Consider the following 27,469-nt stretch of genomic DNA (forward strand, 5'->3'; position numbering starts at 1 on the left):
CTGGCATGTAGCCTTGATAGGTGAGCGCGTTTATAAAAAATAAAAATGGGAGGCAGAGAAGTATTTTGTGCGCTTATATCCATGCCAGTAGATCTGACACATCATTATTCATCCATCACTTCCCTATTTCATTCATTTTAGAAAAGATTTCTTATGGCCCAGAGAAGTCAGGTAAATTGATCAGTGTCACACAGATAGTGTGCATAGCTGAAATGGGCATAGATCTGCTTCCAAGTCCATGGTCTTTCCACAGTACAATGCTGTCTCCCAGCAGAGTTGAAACACAAAGCCAATTTACTTCATAAACCTATTTACTGGGTGGGTTCTGTGCTTAGGACAGTTAGCTTTATTTTGCTACATATAAATATTTGCTTCATAAATATTTGTGGAAGTAACTATAGGCCTCAACTTACTGATTACCCCAAACCCAACATTATGGGTATCATTGAGACAATTTATTATAATCAAAAAAATAAAACACCCAAAGTCCCATTCGAGAACATTTGTGGTTCCTGAAGATTTTGTCAGAGAGGTTAAAAAAAACCTCAAAAGGGAAAAAAATGAAATCTGGTATGGCAGTGGAGAGTCACCTGTACATTTTGAGAACAGTAACCATGTCCCTCTCCCCCAGCAACACACACACACACAGAACCACAACAAAAAAATGAAACATGAGGCAGAAGCTGGTAAAAGGGTGAAGGGATATAGGATCGGCAGAAGGGAGCTCAGCAGACTATTTAAGAGTATTTTCTTGCCAACTCCAAATTATTACCTTTCTTTGGTAACTTTGAAGTATCACTTAGTAACTCTTCCAAAAGTAAGTCACCGGACTGGGTGGACCCCTTAATGAGGCAATTCTTTCCTTTCATGGGCTCTGAGACAAAAAAGCTGATACCGAACTGTACGTTGAGGTGCAGGAGATAGGGCTGGCTCCCTTCTGTCTTCAGAGACACAATACAGGAAGGAGGCATAGTACAGAAAATGCTTTACAGATAAATCTTAATTTTATTAGAAAAGAACTTTTCAACACAAAAGTTTAGAAACAAAATATTTAATTCCTCCAAGAACTGTATGTATTTGGAAAGGTGATGCTAGGCTCTCAGTTTAATGAAAAAATTCTCTTAAGATGACAGGTTTTAAATATCAGTGAAGATATTCTCCATGCTGCCACCGGAGCCTGGGTTGACTGTTCTGAAGTAACAACACTTGAAAGCTCCTATTCTTTGAAACTAATTTAAACACATTGAATTGTTGAAAGATTAAAAACCACAGTCAGCTAATTACACTCCCTCTCATCTCTTATTCAGCAAATGAATCACTTTTCATTACCACTTAGCTGAAGTACATGAATTTCTGCCTAATTAGAAATGTTGTAGATGGAACATTAGCAAGAATGGAGTGGGTCAGAATATCTCTGCTGCTTCATTTTTAATTCCTAACAGCAGAGTCTGAGAGGAAAGAATAGAGAAGTCATTAAATAATTTTAAATTATTTATAAAAATTACTTTGCCCAAATTATAATTATTTTTTCCCCAAACGGTCTCAAATGTCTAACAGAATGAAAGAAAAAGCAGTTCACCATTGATTTTAATGAACATTTTAATGTTATGTATAACAGAACATTATGAATACAATGGAAACAAAGTTTTATCAGTTTAATAAAAAAAAATTTCAACACAAAGTGGGGAGGTAATAATTTGATACCTATATTATAATATTTATTTTTAAAAATATTCCCAGCTTGAGGGTGAAACAATTAATTGTGCATTCCAAACTCTAGGATCATGATTTTCATGTGAGCTTAATGCAGAATTACAGCAGGAAAAATGAAAACATTTTAATTAATCTCCTTTATTTGCCATTAAATCAATAAAACCTTTTGACTGCTACAGGTCTCCTTTAATAATATATATTTAACTCCTCTCTATTGGAACCATACTGGTAACGCCGTATTATATACACTCAAAACCAAAACCAAACGAATACTGTATAAAATCTAAAAGCCAACATTGCTGAGTTCTAACATTTATATTTAACTTAAGGTTTTAATGAATTTTTACCTTTTCAATTTTTTAAAAGACACCAAAAAAATAAAAATAAATATTTTTCTCTTTCGACTGTTCCTGACTGAGAAGTGGTGGCTACACGGATAAACACGGAAAGAAGCCTTGCCAAGTTAACCACTGCAAATTGTAAATAATGACTGCTAAAAACAAACAAAAATACTGGAGGGTTTTTTTTTTTTCTTTTAAAGGAAACCATAGAGCAGTCCTGAAAAAAAAAATTTTTTTTTCCTCGTTCTGCAAAGGATAATTATAGCAGAAGATATGGGAAAAGTCCCATAGCTATCACAAGTCGCTTGAAGAGGTTTCGTTACAATAAAAATTTGGAATAGTATAATAGGAATAGCAGAGTTGCTGGAACATTAGCAAAAGTATATACATTCCAGTTACCTTTGATTTAGCCATAATCACATATGTATGCCTTTTTTTGGACAAAAATATATATTTTTATAAAAAACTGATCATCCAACTTTAATGATTTCATTTATGGACTCAAGAGTGGTAGTAAAAGGAACAGACCCAATTATGACAAGGCGATTCAGGGACAGAAAAATCAAGTTCCTCAGGAAAAGAAAAGTATAAAATTAGAGATTCAAACACATTTATTCAGCCCTATTCCAGTCTTCCCACAAATCATGATGTTAAAATGGGCTCTTCAATTTATAAAGGCTTTCAAGGTCTCACTACCCCACGAGTGGTCTATTCTCACTGGGAAAAATAATTTTGACTGCCTCATCTGAAGTGCCCTTGCCTGGTCATCTGAAATACTAGATATTTCACTTTTATAAAACAGCCTTTTTTGGTTCTTTATGTAGATTTATTTTAACTAATTAATAAAAGAAACGGGAGTTGATTAGCATTTTCCATCCCAACATCACCTATCTTCACCACTAAAAATCCTTCATTCAATCTGCTCCTTTACCATTTCTCATTTGCTAAAGTTGGCAAAATTTGCAAAGGCATCTTGCTTGGGTTGCACAGTTCCAGAAGTCATGGCTAAGTTGGGCATGCCCATTCCCATTGTGCCTGTGAGGCCCATCCCAGCAGCTGACATCCCCATGTTCATGTTCATGCCCATCATGCTCTGGTTCATCATTGGGGTGTTTCCCAGAGGCGCTATTCCCATGGTGCCAGTCATCACACTGGGCATGCTCATAGGCATGGGTCCCCCCATCAAAGGGTTAGTTTGGGGCCGGACAGGAATTATGTTTGATGGAGAACTGAGGTTCACAGCTCCAAAGCTTTGGGTCATCACATTCATAGGCTGCTGCATATCTACCAGAAGGAAAAAGACAAAACTTTACATTAGATCCAGCAGAGTAATAATACAATATTCCTGACCATCAACACTTTAAAGCCCTAATAAAATTCCTTTACAGTGATTTTACAAAGTCAGTCAATTAACTCGCATTATTTGTTCTAGAAAAATAGTTTGTGGCTGTTAACTCTGGTTTCCCACAGACGTAGAAACAAAGAGTGGGCTGGGGGAAAACACGAGGCACTTTACAATCATTCCAACAAAATTTATTGTTGAATCCAAACTAACAAGGTATCAGGAGCCACTGTGTATCAAAAGCCTTGTAAAACTTTATACCCTTTGACTCACTTTATTTTTAGAACATTACATTAAGGAAAAAAAAATCCCAAGTACAAAGATTTATATAAAATCACGATGGGGTTGTTTATAATTGCAAAAAGCTAAAAACAACAGAAATAACCAACAATAAAGAAATTGTACACTGATATAATGATAACTATAAATAGCTAAAAATCATTTTTCCCTAAGAATATTAAATACAGGAAAAATGATAACTTTATGCAAAATAACAATGACAAGAAGTAGAATAATATAAGCAGTGATTTCAAGTATTAAAAATGTGGTTAGAAAAGACAGAAAGAAATATCAATTAATGGTGATTATCCCTGGATTATGGAGTTATGATGATCTTTGTTTTCGGGTCATATTTACCTAAAAATAAAACGTTTTCTACACCAATTACTTTTATTTTAGTGATCAGACTCTCCAAACTCACCAAAATACAGTCAATGTAATCAAGCCAAAAGCAGAATACAAAGTAATCCAATATGCTGGGATGTCTATCAAGTATCACAGGAAAAAAATCCTAAGCAATCACACAGTTGCCTTCGGTATGGTCTGTGCCATGTATTCTTATTTCATGGCTTGAACCAGTCCTGGCAACAGGGTAAAGATTACAAGTGCACAAAGAATCAAGATGTCTGGCAGTAACTTACTCTGCTGTTGAATCATTGTGTTGAGTGATGGTTGCTGGGGTTTGGAAGGCTGCATACCAGGTAGTAAGTTGTCTAGGCTGATGTTTACACTGGGGTCAGACCAAGTAGAGGGCAGGGTTTTGCTGACTGGTTTCTGGACCATATCTGTATTCTGATTATAGAGAGGATTAGGCTTCTGCAGCACTGTGCTAACATTTTGCAAAGGCTGGAAAATAGAAAAATGCTCTAAAAATTAAGCTTGGGCTCTATAAAGGTCATCAGATGGCAATTTAATCACAATAACTCCAGATATACAAGACTTAGTAACAAACTCCTGAAACCAGAAAGAACCACAGAAGTGCTAGGCTAAGATCTTTAAGCTGAATCACTAGCTTCCCCCCAAAGTTCCTCTGAATCCCAAATCATACTTGGCATTAAAGGAAAAAAAGAAAACAAACCCAACATGTTTACATGAACAATTACTCTCCCATCACCCAAAGTCTAGAAGCCACCATCCCAGGGAATGACCAACTTCAGGTTAGTACAGCTTTAAGGAAATATACGAATGGAAATTTATTATCACAAGATGGAATTCAGGATATGATTTCCCATGTTATAAAAAGAAAAACTACAAAACCAACAAATTATATTGCACAAATTCTGACATCTTCCTGCTCCACGTACATTTCCCTTGCCTAAAGTGAGCAACATTAGTGGAACTTGATACATGTGGACCAATTCAGGAAATAGGAGAAACTCAGGAGAAAGAAGCAGGGATGCCTCGTAGTTACTAAGGAAAGCTATGAAAAGGACAGAAAAAAAGAAAAGGAATAGAAACAGGAAAAATAATTAAAAAGGTACCAATGTGAAGAATTACAACGTAGCGCAATTAAGACTGCAAATAAGTAAACTGGCTTTATGTACAGACCACATGAAAGAAACTCAAAAAGAATAAACTGGTTTGGGCCTGTTTCGAGGTGCATAGTTCAATTTAATGGCACTGGTGTGCCTTTCATATCCTTTTTTTTAGTGTCAAGTCCAACTTCTGTTATACAGAACAGTCACCTTTCTGCTTCTTTCTTCTGTTCCTCCATCCTAACACCCAAAAGGAGAGAATCTACACATTAAAATGAGTAATTAGCATCATAAAAAATACTCAGAATTGCCTGAATCAAAAACAGCACTCTGGTACAACTCAGACACATGTACTCTAACACTGTGCTTGCTTGCTTGTCTGAATTCAAGTTAGTATTAGGTAATTTAGATTTAACTGTAAAAAAGTGAACTTAGGGGCGCCTGGGTTGCTCAGTGGGTTAACTTTGCTTTAGGCTCAGGTCATGATCTCAAGGTCATGAGATCGAGCCCCACGGGCTCTCTGCTCAGCAGGGAGCCTGCTTCCCCCTCCCTCTCTGCCTGCCTCTCTGCCTACTTGTGATCTCTGTCAAATAAATTTAAAAAAAAAATCTTATAAAAAAAAAAACTTTAAAAAAAAGTGAATTTAAAAAACTCCCATTTAGTTGTTTTTCTTTATGAAAATGAGCTGAAAGAAGAGCCTATATAAAAATTACATAATGTAGAGCAGGCCCAAAATAGGGAAGAGCATTCGTCATTTTAGAGAATGATTTTCTATATTGGTAACGACTGCTTGCAACCAGTAAGTGACATTTCTTTGAGGAACAGATATTTTACTAAGTGAATATAGGCCACGGGTGATCTCTAGTCCTTCTTAAAAACAGATTTTTTTTAAACACCAAATACCAAATTGTTTATGAATGCAATAAACTTTTAGCAATTGCCTCCTCTGTGCAAGGCATCATGCTTGGCTTTGCACGGACTACAGGATGGGTGAGAAAGCCTTGATCTCTAGAACTCAAATGACTACCAGGGGAACGAGTGTAAAGTAACATGCCATATGCAAAAACCATCTATGTATGGCTTTTTTTCCTGTCTCACGCAAGTCTACCATTACATTAGTCACAGAATCTCTAAGATTAGAAATCAAAGTTTCCGGGGCACCTGGGTGGCTCAGTGGGTTAAAGCCTCTGCCTTCGGCTCAGGTCATGATTCCCAGGGTCCTGGGATCGAGCCCCACATCGGGCTCTCTGCTCTGCAAGGAGCCTGCTTCCCCCTCTCTCTCTGCCTGCCTCTCTGCCTACTTGTGATCTCTGTCAAATAAATAAATAAAATCTTTAAAAAAAAAAAAAAATTTCTCTAAAAAAAAAAAAAAAAAAAAGAAATCAAAGTTTCCAAGGGAGGCAGACAACTTACCTGTGATCTTGACATTGGCAACCCCAAGCCTACAGTATTAGTGCTCATCATAGAGAAATTCATACTCTGGGAAGATGTCATAGTTGCCTGGGATGAACCCATAAGATCAAACAGGTCCGAAGAATTTGAGGCAGCTGGAGGTGGGCCTAAAGCTGGTTGAGAGCCACTGACAAGTTCCACAGCTGGCTGTGAGGCACTGCCAAAGAGTTCACCACTGGAGGCACCAGGGCCTGATGGGGCTTGGTTGAAGGCACTCCAGTCACCAAAGTCTCCATTCCCACTTGTCGCTGTAACTAAGAGGGAATAGTAAGGGTAAGAAACTTTCTGAAATGCGCAGAGCAAAACAACAGAACTGAAAAAAATTAGAGCTGATCTGTGTCCATCCAGATTAACATCTGCAGGTACCATCTCCATCTGGACATTATTTTTCTCATGAATATTCCACAAATGTTAACAAGGTGGCAAAGGAAAGAAAAATCCACCTCTTAGCAGGTCTGAGGTGATACACAGAAATTACAATCAAAACTTTCCTTCAACCTAAGTTTGCATATCATCAAATATGCTACCAGCTAAACAACTATGGATGAGTCCAAAACCCTGAAAAGTGAGAAAACTTAACTGGTTAAACTTTTGGTTGGGAGATTGAGAATCTTCACATGACGAGACACTCAATAAAATCAAAGAATTCAACTCATTTCACCCATTCATTATTTGGAAAGGTTCAGAGAAATTAAAGTATGACTTATATGGTCTCAAGTAAATAAAATCCCAAATTCACGATATTAAACTCATAAAGAAACAAAACAGAAAAGCATGGAAAAGAAAAACTCAGTGAAATCAAGAGTAGGGTTAGTAAGTTTCTGTAAGAAGTTCTTACCCTTTTGGCCACACTTTCACTGACAACACAAGGGCTGCAGAGAGCCATGGTATAACCCTAGTAGAGTGCTTACTCCAAACGGAACTGTTCAATTTAGTTATTTAACTAAAAACTAGGGTATAGAGGGGAACTCAGGGGGAACTCTTATCATTATATTCAAAGATAATTATAACAAGTTTAAGATTTAATGCATTCAATAATATAAAAATTGGTAATAGGTTAATTAATGGACTACAGTGTTTAAGAGCATAGATTTTGTACCTTACTAAATGAGTGACCCTGGGAAAACTACATAACCCTCTCTGTGTCTCACTTTTTAAAATCTAAGTTGTGAAGATTAACCTTTTTTTGTGTGTGAATTTAATGTGTTAAGTGCCATTTAGGGTTTATTATTATTACTATGGATTAATTGTGAAAACATAGGTGAGGGCCAAAGGCATCACATTTTCTTTTCTTTAGGTACGCCATAAAATAGTATAGGCCAAACTTCTAAAATTCTGCATACATATACTATTTAGATCATAATAAATATAAAGGCAACAGATACTAAGGAAAAAAAATTCTTTAAATAGGCTATGCATGACTCTAAGTAAATAAATCTAAGAAAGGAATAAATAGATAAATATGAATTAACAGAAGTTGAAAAAGCAAAGGTGAAGAAAGAGCTACACATAAACGGTCATCTGAAAAAGAATAGTATATATTTCCAAGTTAATTAACACCATCTCTTTGTACTCCATGTTCACTTACAACTTGGAAATACACTTTGTCTAGTCTATAAGGTAACCAACCACTCCAATACTGTGTCTCATTATGCTAAATATCTAAAGAGAACAATAATATTAAGTCTTTAAAATTATATTTCTCTATTACCATATTATAATGGTAATATATAATGTAAGCCCCTTCAAAAGAAAATAACTCAGAAAACCGTTCTACCAACAATTTAATTTAAGAACTGGGCTAATATTCATCACCTCAGGGTTTTATTAAAATAGGTCTTTGATCTTCTTTACAAAAAAGACTGATTTAAAAGTTTTACAATTAATTCTATATATTAAACAATTTAAAGTAATTTAAGAAAGACTTGCTGGATATAGGTAAACTTTATGCTGATTTCCTATATGCTTGATCTATAAAACAGAGTACAAATGGAAACTGGGGCAAAACGCGTTGCCCCATCTGAAAACTTTATCTGAAATGATTAATCATAGGAGGAAGAGATTTCTAGTGGGGCATATATTGTTCAGAAAAGATTAATTATTGTTACAACAGTTTCAGCCCCTTGCGTAATGGTGATCAGGTTATACTAATCACATGCATACAGATGAAGAGATGTATCACTTAGCAACATTAAGATATTCTAATTATTTGCATAGTAGGCAACTTTATATACATAAAAACTTTAAGAATTACACAGGCAGTCTGTAAAATTAGGGTAATGTTTATCTTCCACTTGATTTGCCTAAAGTAAGGTATTAACCCTTCGAAGACAAAACCATACTTCTAAAATGAAGTTAATTACTGCACAATTCTGGTTTCTGGGTAATACTCAGAATTTATAAAAGTAGGCTACCAAAATAACCCCAGATGATTAAAGCCTATGTATCTTTCTTCCTAAATCCTGACAAAACTACATCAGATATTACTAAATATATGTTTTAATTCAACTAATCTAATGGCATTAACTCTACTTGAAACGAGTAAGACAAATTCAGCTAAATTAACACCTTTTCTTCCTGCTTCACTTCACGTTTAAAATTTATAACTAAATTGTCATATTCTCTCTCAAACTTCAGAGTGACTAGATTTTATACAAAAAACCACTATAGCCAACTCCTTTACAATTTGAAGAAGAAAGCACACTTAGCAACATAGTCCCTATTCTATACACTTCTACAGAAACTACTTTATATCCTTATAAAGAACCATGTCAAAAGGTGTTCCTCATTTTAGAAAGTTGGAGGCTCAGCAGCTTTTCCGAAGTTAAACAGCTACCATACTATATGGCAGAGGCAGTAAGGTAAAAATATTCATAATGGGGAGAAAAAGACAAATGCTTCACCTCAATCTTTGATGTTTAAACCTGTATTGTTAGTTTCAAGTACACAACATAAAGATTTGGTTCTGTATATACTGCAAAATGATCACCAGAATAAATTGAAGGCATTTTAAAATTTCTAATCTAACATGGAGGGAAGTTTTGCCTGAGATTCAACTGCTCTCTATTTAAGGATGTGTCAAAATGTAGTTCGGTTATGTCTTATAGAAGTGCTCTTAATATATCTAAATAACAAATAAATGAATTTTATTAAGATAATCTGCTCAAGGGACGCCTGGGTGGCTCAGTTGGTTGGACGACTGCCTTCGGCTCAGGTCATGATCCCGGAGTCCTGGGATCGAGTCCCGCATCGGGCTCCCAGCTCCACGGGGAGTCTGCTTCTCTCTCTGACCTTCTCCTTGCTCATGTTCTCTCTCACTGTCTCTCTCTCAAATAAATAAATAAAATCTTAGAAAAAAAAATTAAAAAAAAAAAAAAAAAAAAGATAATCTGCTCAATCCCAATGTCTTTGGAATCATTATCATATAACCTAAACATAAACCATAATATTCTTCCTGCTAAATTGAGATTATACTTTGTACTTATTCATACTCCCCACAACACTATCCCTCCCCCACCAAAAAAAAAAAAAAAAAAAAAAAAAAGCTAAATAAGAGTTGCTTATAAATGAGGGCAATTTTATTTAGGTGTGCCTGCCTGAGTAGTTTACAACTAAATTAATTCATTTAGCACATTTAAGACACTGACCCAATAAAATACCTTTGTGAATAAATTCTTTAGGATTTAGGAATTATAAATACTATAAGGAGTAAAACACCAAAAGAAGCTTATTTGGTGGAGGAGGGAACTGTTTGCTTTGATAACCTTTTCACTGCCCCTCAATTTCTGGCCAAACTGTATCATACCTTGGGAAGGGAAACTGCCTGATGCAGCAGTTGAGCCAAAGTCAGCAAATCCTCCAAATAAATCAGCTGATCCTCCTAGAAATTAAGCATGAAGAAAAGTTAAATTGTTAAAACCACAGAATAACCGATACCAATTTCAGGAAGCCATTTCAGCACCACACTTAAAAATTACCTAATATTAGAGGCTCCAGACCTATCACAGAAGCTAGCTTGCTGATCTAAGTTTTCACATCACCATGCTCCTTTTAAGCTACCACAAACTCTTACGTTCTTTATCTTTTAAGTAACTGACACTACATTTGTGGTTAGTTATCCTTCAGTTACACTGCCTGAACACAGCCTGGACCTGTGGTTTATCCAATCAATTATGCTTTTTATGCGTAATCCAAAGAACCTTTGGTGGATGCTAAAACCTGAGTAAAATGTTGCTAGGGAGTATTCACATAATCACCAAACATCACCCCACAGATTACTTGATAAATACAAAAGAATGAACCTACTTTTACAATAGAGAAATTCAATAGATATTGACCTAAACAGCTGATCAAATTTAATGCCACTAATAATCAGAGAAAACAGTATTCATGGGCACTTTAATGCAAGGGACTGAAAGGAGATCATCACCCATGTTAAGAATTCCAGCCAAAAATATTTAACCTGAATGTAATCATCAGGAATGAATCAGACAAATTACAAAATTGAGGGACATTGTGCAAAACAACTCTCAAGACTCTTCAGACAATGTCAACATTGTTTTTTGTTGTTTTTTTTTGTTTGTTTATTTTTTGATAGAGAGATCACAAGTAGGCAGAGAGGCAGGCAGAGAGGGGAAGCAGGCTCCCTGCAGGGAGCCCAATGTGGGGCTCGATCCCAGGAGCCTAGGATCATGACCTGAGTCAAAGGCAGAGACTTAACCCACTAAGCCACTCAGGCGCCCCCAATGTCAACATTGTAAAAGACAAAGAAGACTAGGACTGCTACAAATTAAAGGAGCCTAAAGAAATATGACAAGTTAATGAAATACGTAATCCTTGATTGGATCCTGGATTTTTCTAAAAAGTGCTAACCTGAAATGACATAATTGAGACATCAAGGAAATCTGAAAATGGTCTGTATATTAGACAATACTGTTTAAATGTTAAATTTCTCAAGTATGATAATTATATTATGATTATACAGGAAAATGTCCCTGTTTTAAGAAGATACATGCTTAAGTTATTTTGGGGGCAAAATGTCCTGGCTATTTCCAATTTTCTCTCAAATGGTACACAATAAACAAATGGTATATAGTAAAAAATAAATGACCTAGCCAGAGAGATGAAGAAAATGTGGCAAATATTCTGTAGGTTCGAAATTTTTTTTAAATAAAAAGAGAAGAATTTTTGAGGCTGATTTGCATAATAATCAGTTTTAATATCTACATAGGAAAAAATGAATGCAATGATTTTGGTGGACTATTTGTTTTCTATTATCTACTCCACGAACAGGCAAATACTTTTAATCCATGAAAAAATAGCAGCTTTTTGCTACTTCTAGACTGGTGTTTTTAAAGGGGTGAGATCCAAAGGTTGCAAAATCAATCTCTGTGCACAAACAGCACATTCACATACAAATTTTCATCTGTAAACACTATGTGGATAAGAATATTTACTTTTACCTACAATTTGAACAATATTACATGAAATTTTAATATTCCATTTCTGTCCAATTCAGTTATCAACAAAATAGCAGTAGTCAAAGGATCTAAAACCTTAAATAGCTGTCCTTATTTTTCTTTGTCCTTAAAGATTTCACCTCTTAAGAGTCACAACCTTAGAAGTTTAGAGCAGCAGTTCAATTATGGTGCTTTTAGTGTTATGCGAACATTATATAGGTTACATCACAGCTGCTTAGCCCGCAGTGCTTAGAAACTAGCCAGGTGGGACTGGAACATCTGGGCTGCACTCAAATACCACCAGGGACAGATTCCAACATCTGGTGCCATTTCTGAATTGTCTTATCGCTGCAAGACATTCTGCCCCATCTGCTACACTCAACTGGGTTAATTAAACTAGAACCATCTTCCTTTCTTAATAAATGGCCAGCAGTAATAAAAGGAACAAATCAGTTTCTGATACATGTGTACCTGGTATTTCTTTTTAATGCACATTTACTGTAGTCAACTATCAGCAAGCATAACAAATTTCTCATTTCTTTACCTCATTACAGATGCACATATTCATGTATCCTCACTCACCATGAACTAACCTAACTCCCACCAAGGCCAAGATTCTCAACTTCTACCAACACTATAGCTCATCTGGCTAGTTATCCAAAGGATGATATCACAGCAATTTGTTTATCTCTTCTTTAAAGATACATAATCTGATAAAATGTGGTGAGAGGCAGAAAAGATCAATGAGCTATAGTTTTAAACTATATAAACAAGCACATGTATTAATAAATAAAGCACATGTATTAATAAAAAATAAAGCACATTAATTAATAAAGCACATGTATTAATAAAAACAAGCAAGGAAATGAATGTTGCAAAGAGATGCTGCTTTATATTCATAAATTTATCTTCTGTATTGCTCCTGAATGTTAAAAATATTGATCAAAGTATAATATTAGGTAATAGAATGACAGTTAAATCATTTGCTAGAACATTAAGGGATCTGAAAATTGGGGATTATTTTAATTTGCTTCATCCAGCAGTGAATAAACATCAATATGTAATTTATTACGCTAAACAAGTTAAGAGATTTTCAAATCTTATCCAGTCTGCGTTAAGAAGTGCCCATGTAGAAAAAGGCACTTGAATACTATAGGATCATAACTTCAAACCAGGTGTTTTAATTTTATCATATCCTGATTTAGTATTTCAGATAATTACCAATTTTGTTCTTCCACTGCTTTACCTTCTAACATCTGAACTGAAATTATATTGTATTCATAATTTATCTACAGCAAATATTATACCTCTCCACCCACGCTATAGAAGTTTGATTTCAACATAACCAATTAAAGAATACTGCAAGAATGGAAACACACATAAGTATTTTACAAATAAAAGCTACCTTTTCTTGAAAAGGACTTAAGTTTCGTCTAACCTTCTGAAGTGCCACAGATTATGCTTCTCCTTGGGTTTTACACAATGTGATCTTCAATCTGAAAATGATCTAAACTATCTCAATAATTTAAAATCTTTTATTTCTTTTAGGAAATAAATCCTCTCTCCCAGGAGGGACTATCCTTATCTATACGCGTGATGTTATTCATACCAGTGCCTCAAATTCAACAGAAATTTTCTATACTGAAGCATTTTCCCAGATAACTTCTATCTAAGGGAATTTAAGTAAGAGTGTACCAAAAATTGCTGCACATAGAAGACTGCTAAATTTCACAAGACCTATCCTTCAAGATTGCCACATGAGAGCTGTCATTATAAATGAACCATTTCCATCTGCCTTTTCAGGATAGCAAGGAGGTTATTTACAATCACCAGCTGGGAACATGTATTTTCCAAAGCAATACTGTGAACAGGAAAAATATAGCTGAACTAGACAGTGCTTAGGCTTCAGATGAAAAGTTCTTCAACAAAGAATTTAATCTAGATTACATTATAAAGAACTGTGCAAGAAAAATTCTAGCAAATTTAAAATTAAAGGAACTGACAAAATGCAATAAAAAATTATAAACATATGACAAAGATTAATATATATGTAAGATGCTTACATAAAAAACACTAAGGATAAATAGCTCCACTAAAAGAAATGGACAAAGGAACAAATGGCCTATAAGAACAAGGAAAGTACGCAAACTCAGGCATCAAACAAATACAAAATAAAATGAAATACTACTTTCTCCTTACCAAACTGGATGGTTTTGAAAGATGCTACTCCACTACTTTTCCAAAAGAAAAATTTGGAAACAAAACAAAACAAAACCTAATACACCAAAAATAAGAGACTGTCTGGTTAAATAAATTACAGCATACTCATACAATGTTAAGATATAAAGCAATTACCAGTCTGTAAAGAATACCAACAATCACAGGGAAATGGTCAGAAGAACATGGGACATGGGTGAAAAGCAGTTCACAGTGAAGTAAAAGCCTTATCAAAAGTCTGAAAAAGATTTGCCATTTAATAAATGCTTAATATACTGGACTCAATATATAGAAAGTATACTTAAAAAAGAGTATTCACCCCAATAATTATGCATCTAAGTCACAGTGAATCACTTTGTTTTCCAACAAATTTCTAAAATGAGCATGCGTGACTTTTAATGAATGAAGAGAAAATGTTAAAACATTTTATCTTTAGTAAACTTGACTTAAACTAGAGAAAACCCCATGGAAATTCTAACATATAAATCATTGTACTCAATATGTAACCACGTGGCTCATATTCATGTAAATATCCTCAACTAATTTTTGTGATTACTGGGTACAAGACAACAGGTTCAAATATAAATGTAATCAACATTTTGGATTGAACATATTTGATCTTTAAAACATTTTAAACTTAAAAAAAAAAAAAGAATTCAAAACATGTAATGGCCCTCTATCTGTACTGACTATGGTGTATTTTCTCTTCAACCTCATTTATTGTACTAGAGATAACTTAAATAATAGTAGGTCAATCAAGACCTCAATTCCTTAATTAGGAAGGGACAAAGGAGACGTGAACCTTTATAAAAGTGAGATACAGTAGAAAATGCAATGGGATGTTTCGGGAATTCTAGCTTTAACTGGCTTATTTTCTATATATTTCTGAATATTTTTTAAAATATTCACTTAGAAATGTACTATATGTAAAAGCCACCAGAATATCCTTAGAGTATAGCTTTTAAAAGAACCTCACTACAGTGGTGATGGATTCTTGGTGAATAGGTTTCACATGTTTATTTTAAAACTTGGTACCTATTCTCCAATGACTTTACCACACACAGTCTTAAAGATGTTAACAAAAAGGATGTAGTAGCATTAAAAAAAAAAGAAAGAAAGGAAATCTGAGCATATTCTCAGAGGAGGTATTTATCTGGTGAGAGGTACAGATGCTGCCGTATCTGCTTGGGTTTACAGTTCATGCCCATATTACTTGCATGAGGGTAATATTGTAAGTACAGGCACATCTGGTAAATGACACCCATACGGCATACCAAGTAGCAATGCTAATATGGTAGATTCTTCGACTTTTTCACGTGTAGGTGGCGAAGCTTAAATATTAATATTTTTTCTACTGCTCAAGTTAATTTAAAATAGATTACTAAAGTATTTAAATAGAGATTTGGGAAACAAAATTTATGTACTGACTGAAGAGAGTTCTACACAAACTGGGTAAGCATACTGTTTCAAGCAGAAGATAACTTTAAAAATAATTCTGATGCAGACCTATATTCAGTTTGTTTTTAGAGAATATTATGATAAAACAAATGCCAAGGCAAGGAATTTCCAAGATTTCAGACTCTGTCTTAATTATTATAATAATATTAATTGCTACTTCTATTTAATTAGTCAATCTACTGTTTGCACTGGAGAAGAAAAAGCTCTCAATGGTTTCTTGCCAAACAAAGGAAGCATGTAGGGATTTAATAATTCTGTCTGTTCAGAGTAATCTTGGTATCACTGAGGAAAAAAGTTACATCACTCATCTGACCTTCCTAGTTAATTCTTCTCTGATTGCTCCATTAAAACTTTCCACAGATGCATGAAAGGGGCTCCTTAATATTTCATGCCAGGAAGTCCAAAATAGTTGATATTCTGTAACACTATGTTTTATTATATGACTACACACTGTTAATACTATAGTTAAGATTTTATTTTTATTTTTTTTAAAGATTTATTTGACAGAGAGAGAGCACACCAGGGGGAGCAGCAGGCAAAGGGAGAGGGAGAAGCAGGCTCCCTGCAGAGCAAGGAGCCCTTTGTGTGGGGCTTAATCCCAGGATCCTGAGCTGAAGGCAGACACCTAACCGATGGGCCACGCAAACGCCCCTACAGTTAGGATTTTAAACATACAAAAAGACACAACATAAACTGTTAAACAACTGATGTAGTTTTTCGTAATCTAGGGCATGAGAGTTCAATGGAGTTCACAAAATATTTTAGGAACATTTAAGAGTTATAGCAAAAAGGGAACAGGAACTGAAGCAGCTCAGAAACTTGGTTGAACCAGATGCCCCATGAAGTTCAATCCCAATCCAAGAATTTTATGGTAGTGGGCAAGAAGAAGGAGAAAATACCAGAAGATTTTCTATTAATTACATGTACTATACTATCAATGAAAGTACTTTCTATCACAGACTTCCATTTAAGCACTACTGTGAATTTTAAAACAATTCACTTGAAAAATCACTACACACATCAAGGAACAACAGATTTACTTCGCATATTATACAGCAATCTTACCATCTACATTTTAATGTGAAATAAACTTTAAATAGGTTGGGAAAGATCATCTTTAAACTGAAGTTGTATTTCTTAAGGTGTTTTGACTTGTAGCATAGCACTTTATTAGAGCTCCATAATCATCAAATGCAACCTAAAATGCCAATTTTCTTGGGAAAAAACAAAACAAAACAAAACAACAAAACCTAATATACAGGGAATTACTCAAATCAAATCTGGCATTTACTGAAAGTCTAACTGAAGAAATCATTAACCCTATCTCTAAGAAAATCTTGGTGAAGAGACTACTGTTTTGCTACAGCCTCCTTAAAATATGTCAAGCAGGTGGTTTTGTACTTTCATAGAATTCCCCTTTCCTCCAAAGCTCTCATCATGTGTACAACTAGGTAACTATTTGTGACTCATTAATTAATGACTACTTCTTCCACCTGACCTTCCCATGATAAGAACTTTGTTTCACTAAGCACTATACCTTAAGCACGTAGACCAGTGTTTGGTTCAATAAATACTTGTTGAATAATTGAGTAAAAAGTTTAAATGAATGCTACTATAGCTAATGCTGAGAGCCAGAATTAAGAGTTAGGGAAAGGCAATAAAATGGGCAGAGCAGTACATTTTGCTTATAGAGAAAGCAAAGGAACCCATTCAGCATTAAGAAATTAAGGACACAGAGAGATAATACTGAATTATTGGTCAAATATTTAAGCACTCCTCTTTACCTTAGGCAATTAAATCATTTTCCCAAATAATGGTCAAGGCTCATTAATTTATTAAAAATAAATGCAATGCAAAAAAATTTATTTTTCATTCTATCCTTTATTTGGCATTTTGAAAAACTACTCTGAAATCAAAGGTTACTGAAAAGAAAAAAGCCAATGTGGAAGCTTACCTGTCGATTGGCTGGTGCCATCAAATAGATCAACAAGGTCACCAGATGACTTGCTGCTAGGCACTGAAGTCTGAAAACACACGCAGAACTTAATAAAGCTTGGAAAACAAATTTCTACTATTTTCCTAAACCTGCTCTAGTCATCTCTGATTCTCAACTTAGACACAAGTAACTGTAACATCCTACGGGTACATTTAGTTTTCTGAAAAACTAACTTTCTTTTTAGAGTTAACTACAATCTGCAGGATACATAAGAAAAATGTTTTCCCCTTGCTACTTCTGATGTGAAGACACAAACTGGATAAACACAAGTTGGGGAGACTGCCAAGACATTAACTTGCGGCCAGGTATCTAGTAGGTGGATTTCATTTCCGTGGGTGAATAAAAAAAACAAATGAAGAAGGCAGGAGAAAGCAGTGTCGCTACTGATCAGTAATGAGGCAAATAAGCCTCCCTTCATAGGGAATATAAAATAAGACTATTTCCCCTATATATGTAGTTGTTCCTCTTCTGTCAATTCTTACAACTTCTAAATACTCCTGTTTTCCTTAGTGTTCGGCAACCAGTGATGGTGTCTAGAAGGAAACAAATGCACTAAATTCTGACTTGCCACCCTTCCCAAACAAACCCAAAGTATCACTTCTACTTTCATAGGAAGTGCATACACAATCATGCAGCAATTTGGACAGGTTTCTTCCCCCAAAGAGATTTCTTATTATTGACTCTGAGTAATACAGCCCAGACGATCTATAATTAATATGATTGCCTAGGAATGCCAAACCCTATTAATGAAGTAATTCTAGAAGTAACCTGTAAGAACGAAACTATATATAGTGTGTAAACTCACGCCTTTCCCACCTTAAGTGAAGACTGAGGTGTATGAGCGGAAGCATTCTGATCTGGACTTGCTTTGTCCCCTGTGTAATGTGCTGCTGCTCCAAGATCAATGGTTTTAGAAGGATTTGCTGTGCGCTTGTGTCTGGTTGTGGTGGTCTCTGTGGCCTGTGTGATATGGATATGCTTTGTCGTCACAGTCTCCTCTTCATCTTTGAATTCACCTTTGGGAGATCTGCCTCTTCTTGCTTTCTTTTCCTCATCACTGTCGCTAAAAGATATTAAAAATGAAGCAAAATAATAAGACTAGGGATTATTTTTAAATGGAGCCCTCAGTGATTTGGTCTAAAGAATTTCAAAAGCAGTAGCTACAAAATTCCAAACCCTGACTATTTGACAGGGATCAACAGAATGTTACCCAAGCTATCTGAATAATGATATGTATGTGTTGGGGAGCGGTCAATTCCCTAGGTAAGTCTAAAACACTGCCACAAAAACATATTTACATAAATGTGTACAAATAAAGTCTGAAGTAATTCAAGTGTTTATTATAGATTTAAAGCTTAATTAAAAAATAAAATGGCAGTATTATCATATCAGAATCAACTGATGAGATCCTGTGTACTCAAACATCTGCATTAGATGACCATTTTCTTGAAATGGATGGTGTGCAAACTTCAGTCCCATTTAAGTAACAATTCTGTCACTGATTCATACACTTATATAAACATATAATAAAATACTACAATTTCAGTGGACACATTTTAAACACTATCCCAACTAAATTCAAATGATTAAATGCTCACCTGTAAATGCAAAAAAAATATGAAGTATGGCACTTTACAACAACAGTGCTCTATTTTGCTTAGTATAAGAAGAATAAACTTTTACCTTACTATGAAAATTGCTTTATAGGAAACAAGTATATTTGAAATGTTTTGAAGTAATTCCTTTTTAGGCACACCCAAAACAATTCTCTTTTTTAATGGGGCAAAAGAAAAACATATGTAATAATTTTTTAAAAATTGGGTTTTTCATATGCCATGAATTTAAAACATCAGCACTAATTTGTTCTTCAGTAATAAAGCACTGAGGCTTTTTTCTGGTTCTAGCAAGACAGAAATTACCTGAAATATGTTCCATTACCTATATTATTTAATTTTAGAGTAGATGGTTTAATTTATAAATATTCTGAAATAAAACACTTAAAATTATACTAATTCATCTCAGACAAATCTAAAACCATTCTACTTAAAGATAAATCAATTTGGAACATCTATAATTCAAGGATCAAGAAGAGATTCTCAGATACAGCAAAAGGGCTAAAGGTATTCTTATCTATAAGCATTTTAGGGAATCCACAAGTTCCAATTAAGTGTTCAAAAGCCCTGTCTTACATCAGTTTTTTAGCAACAGATAACCTAAAGATTCCCACCATCAGCCCTGTAAGTAAAACTAGAATTTCTTACCTTTCTGATGTCCAATTTAGTATCAGTGAAAGGTAATTTCTTTATACGATGAGAATATAAAACTGACTGGCACATAATGAAATGGAAGCTTCGTATCTGATCAGTGTTCAAGAATTCCTGAATCTAATAATGAACTAATAATAAGTCTGGCATTTTGGTAACATGCCAGAGGTCACACACAACTTTGTCTAAAAGTCTACTCTTCTTTCACAAATACTTGAAGATGTAAAGTCCCCTGGTGTGCTCTTCAGTTACTATGATGAATAATACGCTCTATATTTTTACTCTTTTAAACCCAAATACACCATATAAAAGATTTAGGAACTAGAAGAACCTGTTGTAGAGGCAACATTAAAAAAAAATAATAATCAAGCAGGAAACAGGAAAAAAAAAAGAGAAAAAAGAAAAATTGACAGTGGTAGGGTAAAGCAACAACACAAGAATGCACATAGATCTCTAACCAGCCTACCTACCTGATTTCCACATTTCTTCAGGAAATAGCAACACATTATATGGCCACTATGTTTTCTAAACCAAACTAAAAACGCAAACACATAGGCCATGAGAACAATAATAAGAGAAAAAAACAGAATATTCACAGTATATTTGAGTAGGCACGGTTTCCCAAGTTTAGCATTTATTATTATAACATACATACTCTTCAGTATAGAAGAGCTAAAAATGCAGTTGTAAAATAGATATATTCAAAGTATGAAAAGTAAATTTTGGCTCTTCAAAGATTATATTCCAGAAACAGGCTTTGAAAAAGGCATTTGAGAAGTTTAATACAGAAACATACCCAAGGGCACTGAATAAATATTTTAAATTTCAAATTATATTTTTATTTTTACTTCTTTTTAGTGACCTCTAAATCTGAACCTTGTTTTTTTTTTTTTTTAAGGAGAAAAAAGAGAGAGAGAGAGAGAGAGAGATGGTACTTATTACAGGAACTCCCCTGAAGAAACAGCTCCATCACTAACTGTTACTTTAGGAAAGTTCCACAAAGCCTGATTAGGCATCAGGTTTTACTTCTAAAAAATCACGGTAAATCCTTGATCTAGCCTATCCAAGAGAAATACTCTGAAGCACAAATGACAAAGAACTTGTAATACAACTTGCTTTTGCAAATGAAGTCCTTATATATATATTACCCTTTTAACTTTTATATAGGTATATTGGTAGGTAAGAACAAAAAGTGAATGCTGAGAAGTTCAAAGTATTGTTCTACATAAAATGAAATACAAATGCCCTAACAACAGAAAATACAGTTTATGAAAACATAGATCTACATTTGAAAGCATTTTAGCTTAAAAATTCATCTAGATTTTTTTTTTCTGTAACACTGGCATGAAATCATAATAAAATGTCATAGAAAGAGTTAAATTTCAAACACTTTTTAACTTTTGTTTAAACTTATTTAAGTTTATTATTAACAAACTCCATTATTCCTCAGCAATAACTTGATGGCTGGCTGATCTGATGCCCAAATGCAAAATGAGCCACGGAAATTCTTACTGGGAAATTATTTTTTCCCCAATAGTCTGAATAAAAACACAGAAAATGTAGTCAACTTTAGAAAAAAATGGACACAGACAACACGGAAAGTGTATCAATACTAATTACAAATAATGTTTGACCTAGCATCTTAAAAACAGCAACGGAGTGTTCACATCAGCAGCAAATGCATTAAAACTAGAGTAATACAGAGAAGATTAACATGGCCCCTGTGCAGGAATGACATGGAAATTCATGAATCATTCTGTATTTTTATACAGGGCATTTTTAGGGCAGAGCAACTATTCTGTATGGTTCTATAATGGTGGATATTATGCATTTCTCAACTGTACAACACAGTGAACCCTAATGCAAGTAACAGATTTTAGTTAAGAACAGTAGATCAATATTGGCTTTCAACTGTTAATAAATGTACCACACTAATAATGCAAGATGTTAGTAACAGGAGAAATGTATCCCTGTGTGCGTGCGCGTGCATACGTGTGTACATATATACCCATACTCAGGATGGGGGGTTAACATGGCAACTCTGTTACTTTATGTACAATTTTTCTGTGAACCTAAAACTGCTCTAAAAAAAGAAAATCTATTAAGAAAAAAAGAAAATCTGAAATTCAGATAAACAAAAACCCAGCTTCATATGTAGAGTGTAGCATCCTTTCCAAGAGACCCAGGAAACAAAGTGTTAATACCTGCATCTTTCTGGAGAGTCTTCTCTGTCTTTCCTCCGGAACTTGCTGATGGTGTCATCAATTGTGCTTCCAATTTTATCACTCAGTTCACCCAATTTATCACTGAATGGAAAAGCACTCTTGTTTTTATCCCACTCTTCATCCCATTTTGATTTGGGTTCAGGATCGTATCTTTCACCTATATAAAGCATTAAAAAGAAAAGCAACTCTAAGGACATTAAATTCAAAAGGTGTCTATAGTCCTTATTTCTGAAGCTTTTCCTCATAATAAAATAGTTTTCAAAGGAAAATAGAGCGCTCACACAGTGCTGGATCAGCACAATTACAGCAAGGCACACCATGTAGTGCCAGTAAGTGGCAGGAGTGCAGATTCAAAAGCTTCTGTTTATGAAAACTTACACCACCTTAATGCACAGCACAGCATATCAGGAAGTTTTTAAAAGAGCAGAGGGAAACACAGAAACCAACGCAGGCTATATAAGCCAAAGAGAAATGGGAATATTTTTGTTTTTATAAGTCACACAATGCACTGTATTTCATTCTTATCTCTTAATAGTTCTTCAATTATTAGGAAAGTACTGGACAGCATTAGTCTCTTAAAAAAAACACCAACTATAGGTGACAGCACTCTGAATGCTACACATCCTGGTATGCTGTAAATATGCTGATATTAACTGTCATTCTTTAAGTGTCAAACTAGAAAAATAATTCAATGGATTTCACGGCATGGGAAAACATCTTTTAATTATTATAAAAAAAAAGAAGAAGAATATTCTCACCACCCAGAACTACAGAGACTAGAATCACGAAATATGCTCAAGCAGTTCAGAACAGTGATGATCTATTAAAACACCAAGTCTAAACATATGCTGGGATGGCAAAACCTAGGGAGACTCCGTGTGAATCTGAGAATGAAAACAATAGATCATGGCAATAAACAAAAACCCCAAAATGTCAAAATTTGTTTTAGACCCTGACCTTGATGGCCTAAATAAGAGAGATTCTAAGCATTAAAAAGAACCTCTCCACTTCCACATCCAAACTCAACCAAAAAGACAAGAGTAGAAGGTACAGAGAAATCAGATGAGGTTAAAAAGAAGAAAACAATGAAAACTAAGGCAGGCTGGAGAGAAAAGGGAAAACGCAATGAGAAATAACAAAATAATTAAAAGGTGGCTGGCTGAGCCTTTGTGCTGCAACTTTTGTGACCAAGTTCTGGTGGCCAAAAAGCACTCTGGAGATTGAATACCATTCTGCAGAACTGCCTGCTAAAACTGCAAAGCCAAAATTTTTGTAAAAGGATTTTAAAATACGTCCACTAGATCTGAAAGTGACCACCAACTTAAAGAGAATTTGACAAAATTTTAACCAGAGGGCTTTATAAAAATTAGTGATTTTCCAATAATGTGAACACACATTTCAATGAAAATGTGATAAACTAGATTTTGAAAAGACAAATTTATAGGAAAAATGAAAGCAGATGAAAACAAAACTGATTAATGTAATGGATATCCTACTAAATGAGTGTCAAAGATACTGGATTATTGGCAAGACACCATCTAAGGTCAAAATGAAAATACACAAAACAGCTAAAGTTGATTAATTAAGTTTTTGACCAATAAATATAACATCACAAATAATTTTAAAAGGATGCGATACAAATACATAAGATGTTCAACTCTCCCTCTAAGGCAGATGTTGTAATTAGTTCACACTGACTGAGTCTGAGAACTTATTCAATTTTATAAATTTTATCTAATTACATATTGTGCTGATAAAAAGAGGGTTACAAAGAAGTAGAATGAGGAAACGAGTTGCAAATAGCTATTTCTCCTCAAAAACACATTAAATTGCTCTATAACTACTTTGAAAAAGCTAAAGAACAAAATAACTACTTAGGTGAATAATCCAAAAATTTGTTATTCCACTAAACAAACAAAAACTCCAAAACATACAAATGATTTAAGAGAAATATTGTTGCCCAATTAAAGAACTGACTTTTTGTGATGCTTAGTCGTAAAAGGAATTTTCCTGTTAAAAACATCCTTTAATAATTAAATATAATTTTTTATCTTTGAGAGCAAGGAAGCAAAAAAGCATAGAACAAAGATATTATTTTGTAGATAATCACAAGAGAAGAAACAGAAAATTTTTACACGGTTCCAATGCAGGAGTTCTGAGATCCCAGTGTAATCCAAATACTAAAAAAACTGAGATATGGGTGGGGGGCACTGAGAAGTCCCAATCTGTGGCTAAGTATACAGAGCACTAGCCTATCTGTGTATACACAAAATGACCAAGGGATGGTCAGAGCTTACAGAAGACAGAATGAATCCAAAGCAACATGTTGTAACAGAGTTATTTTCTGTGCCTGTTTCAAGTACCTAGTGATCTATTTGGGGGAAACTGTATTAGTATATTAAAAATAAACATGAGCAATCAATGTTCTAGCTGCTCTTAAATGTGTTAGGAATAAAGTGATAGGCCTAGGTAAAAAACTGATTGTATTGTTAGTCTCCTTTTCCTATGTCAAATTAAAGTACTGTTTACTTAAGGGAAAAGAGACTGACGCAAAACTAACTTATAGGAAGCTTACCTGTTTTTGGCCCCAGATAGAGCTGATTTGTTCAAAATCTCTTCAAACTTTGTATTTTTATGCTCTAGATGGTGAGGAAGAGAAATGCTTTTTTCTTTTAAAAAATGGTAATTCCAAGAGGAAAGGGTATATATCTGTTTTATTCTCTGTGTGTCAATTTAAAAAGTTTGTAGTCATTTGATTAACAACTAATGGTTAAAATTGTATTCTTGAACCCACAAAATAAAAAAAAAAAAACAAAAACAAAAAAAGAAAAGATAAGACAAGAAAGAAAAGAAAAGAAGATTCCTAATATCCATATAATAGTAGCCAAAATGAGTACTTCAGATACCTTAGTATTCTATTTCAGCGGTGGGGGCGGGGAGTGGGGGGCAGATTTTGGTCTTTTGTATTTCCGTGATTCTTAAAATACACACAAGGAAGCTAAACAAATGCTTAGGTGTCAGTGTGTCTTTGATACTTACTGTATCTGAATCCTCCAACACTGTCTGAGGAAACCCCAACATATTTGTCTTTGTTCTTCTTTGCTTTCTTTCGCTCCTCACGAAGCCTGTCGTCATCCTGGGCAAATTCAACCAATTCTTTCACCTTCTGGCGAATATTTATACCTTGATCCTTGCCATGCTCATCTGTGAGGATGGTAAGGGAGAAACAAAACCTTAAGAATTCAATTAATAAGTATCAAACCCTTTAACACAAAAAACAGACATGAAAATTTCAACATAAAAAAACCAACTTCAGTATTTAAAGTTAACAAAAAGAGGCAAATAGTGCTATGGAATTTTGTAATTTTTCTCATCAGCAAATTCTAAGTCTCGAGAAGCAATTCTGGCTTATAAAAGCCTGTAAAGATGTATCTACAAGGACTATAGATACTGGTGCTACACAAGATCAATGAAAGATCTATTAAAAAGCATTACTAATGATGGCCATATGAAAAAGACATATCCATAAATGTTTTCTTTTCCTACAGTATTCTAACCACCACCACCACCACAACAACAAAAGATCCACTTTAACATTTTAATGACTAAAATGTACTCAAGTGCTCTGGTTTCCCCAATACAAGTTTGGAAATAATAATAATTACCAGAATTTAGTGTGGCTAAAAAACTGAATTTTTAAAGTGCTTTCAACTGGGGTATACTACAAAATGAAATGTGGTTTATTCTGTATCCTCGTTCACATTCAAAACACACTCTGGCCTTGCTGCCTTTGCACAGTAAATATTATTTGGTGGGAGGGGGAAAAAAAAAACCCCAGCTTCAAACAGATGTGTGTGTTTTGGAGCTCTAACCTTTTCTTCCCATATGATTAAAGCTATTCCTTTATGGACACCACAGGGGACCAGTCTCCAGTGCATATTTTAATATAAACCCGAACACTCATGTTGTGTTGGTTCTGTTGTTATTAGCCAGTCTTTTCTGCAAGTTCTTGTCTTCACTAATTAATACTCTAGGGCCCCACGTCTTGGATTCTGCACTCGTCACACAACCAGCAATAGTCACATTCTAATTAGAGCGGAGAAGCTTCTAAGCTGGTTCAGGTGACTGACAACTCCAACTACTGTTTTAATTTGCTTATAAGGTTTTTCTATTGCTCACCTACAAAGTGGTAATTTTCCAGGGATCGCAAATCATAAATGTGTTCTCTGGCACTTGTAACAACACGCTCTGATCCATTCCTTATGAGGTAAGCTAGAAGCAGCAATGACTGTAAAAATACAAAGCACCAAATGATTTAACAAAATAAATTCTGATAGAGCTTTGGTAAATGGTTAAAAAAATAATTTCAACATCAGGAAATAAATAATCTTTGTGGGGTAAGTGGGAGGCAGGGAGAGTTTCTTTACCTGACATTGGACTTTAAATACATAGTCTAAAACTTATATTACCAATTTGAAATTCCTTTTATAACCACGGTAAATAATTACACTGTCCACTGGACACCATGCATCAAAAGATTAAAAAAAATAGCTCTCCAATATCTGATGTATGATACAAATGAACACTAAGCTTTTAGAAAGTGGCTCAATTTTTAGTTTTCACCTGGGCAATAGAGAACTGTGAGGTGTTCGAAATATCGATTTAAAGAGAACAATTATTTGGTAATTATATGATCCCACAGCATTTTCCCCGGATTAAATTAAATTTTGAAGTTAATGATATGGCTTTTGTTTCAAGAACTGGCTGCCAACAAGTAAAAGAAAAAAACATTTTATGGGGTTTCATTTTGGGGTGATAAAAATAAATTCTGATATTAGTAGTGACTGCTGCACAACTTTGTGGATACACTAAAATTCACTGAATTATGCATTGTGAACTTGACTTTGCTTGGGACAAACCTGACATAAAGAAATATCAACTATTTCATCACAAATATTGTACAAGCTGAAAGAATGACAGTGAATGTTTTTAGAAACAAGTAACATCAAAAACATGGAACTAAATAAAGTACTGCTCTTCAGTCCTGAAAACCAACATACTGCTTTTAAAGTTTTAAATACACATATTATATGCCATTTTGAAAGCAAAGAATAACTTATTCTGAATAGCAAAAAAATATGGTGGGTTTGGAAAACAGATGACAATCTGCAGAATTCCGCATGGATGAAATCAGGACTACATGAAAAGAATCTGATAAAAAGCACATATTTGGAAATTTAAAATGCTA

General features: G+C 34.4%; 1 protein-coding gene and 1 non-coding gene across 3 annotated transcripts in view; one reads left to right on the plus strand and one right to left on the minus strand.

Moving 5' to 3' along the window:
• Nucleotides 1-1,581: 1,581 nt before the first annotated feature.
• The window catches only part of CLINT1 (clathrin interactor 1), a 60,634-nt gene continuing 34,746 nt past the window's right edge, over nucleotides 1,582-27,469 (minus strand). The window contains exons 4-12 of one of the 2 annotated variants that reach the window (XM_059417261.1): nucleotides 26,401-26,509; nucleotides 25,261-25,425; nucleotides 22,201-22,378; nucleotides 18,549-18,795; nucleotides 17,691-17,760; nucleotides 10,408-10,482; nucleotides 6,564-6,856; nucleotides 4,317-4,467; nucleotides 1,582-3,338 (exon numbers count right to left, since the gene is read on the minus strand). In XM_059417261.1, the coding sequence (XP_059273244.1) occupies nucleotides 2,992-3,338; nucleotides 4,317-4,467; nucleotides 6,564-6,856; nucleotides 10,408-10,482; nucleotides 17,691-17,760; nucleotides 18,549-18,795; nucleotides 22,201-22,378; nucleotides 25,261-25,425; nucleotides 26,401-26,509 (1,635 nt within the window). In that variant the 3' untranslated portion in view covers nucleotides 1,582-2,991. Of the gene's footprint in view, nucleotides 3,339-4,316; nucleotides 4,522-6,563; nucleotides 6,857-10,407; nucleotides 10,483-17,690; nucleotides 17,761-18,548; nucleotides 18,796-22,200; nucleotides 22,379-25,260; nucleotides 25,426-26,400; nucleotides 26,510-27,469 lie in introns of both variants that reach the window. The other variant, XM_059417260.1, reaches the window with a different exon arrangement.
• On the plus strand, nucleotides 21,656-21,762 carry LOC132028977 (U6 spliceosomal RNA). Its single transcript, XR_009407626.1, has one exon. It is a non-coding gene; the product is annotated as a U6 spliceosomal RNA (small nuclear RNA).

Source organism: Mustela nigripes, chromosome 12 (assembly GCF_022355385.1).
Source record: "Mustela nigripes isolate SB6536 chromosome 12, MUSNIG.SB6536, whole genome shotgun sequence".
In the NCBI taxonomy this organism is placed as follows: Eukaryota; Metazoa; Chordata; class Mammalia; order Carnivora; family Mustelidae; genus Mustela; species Mustela nigripes.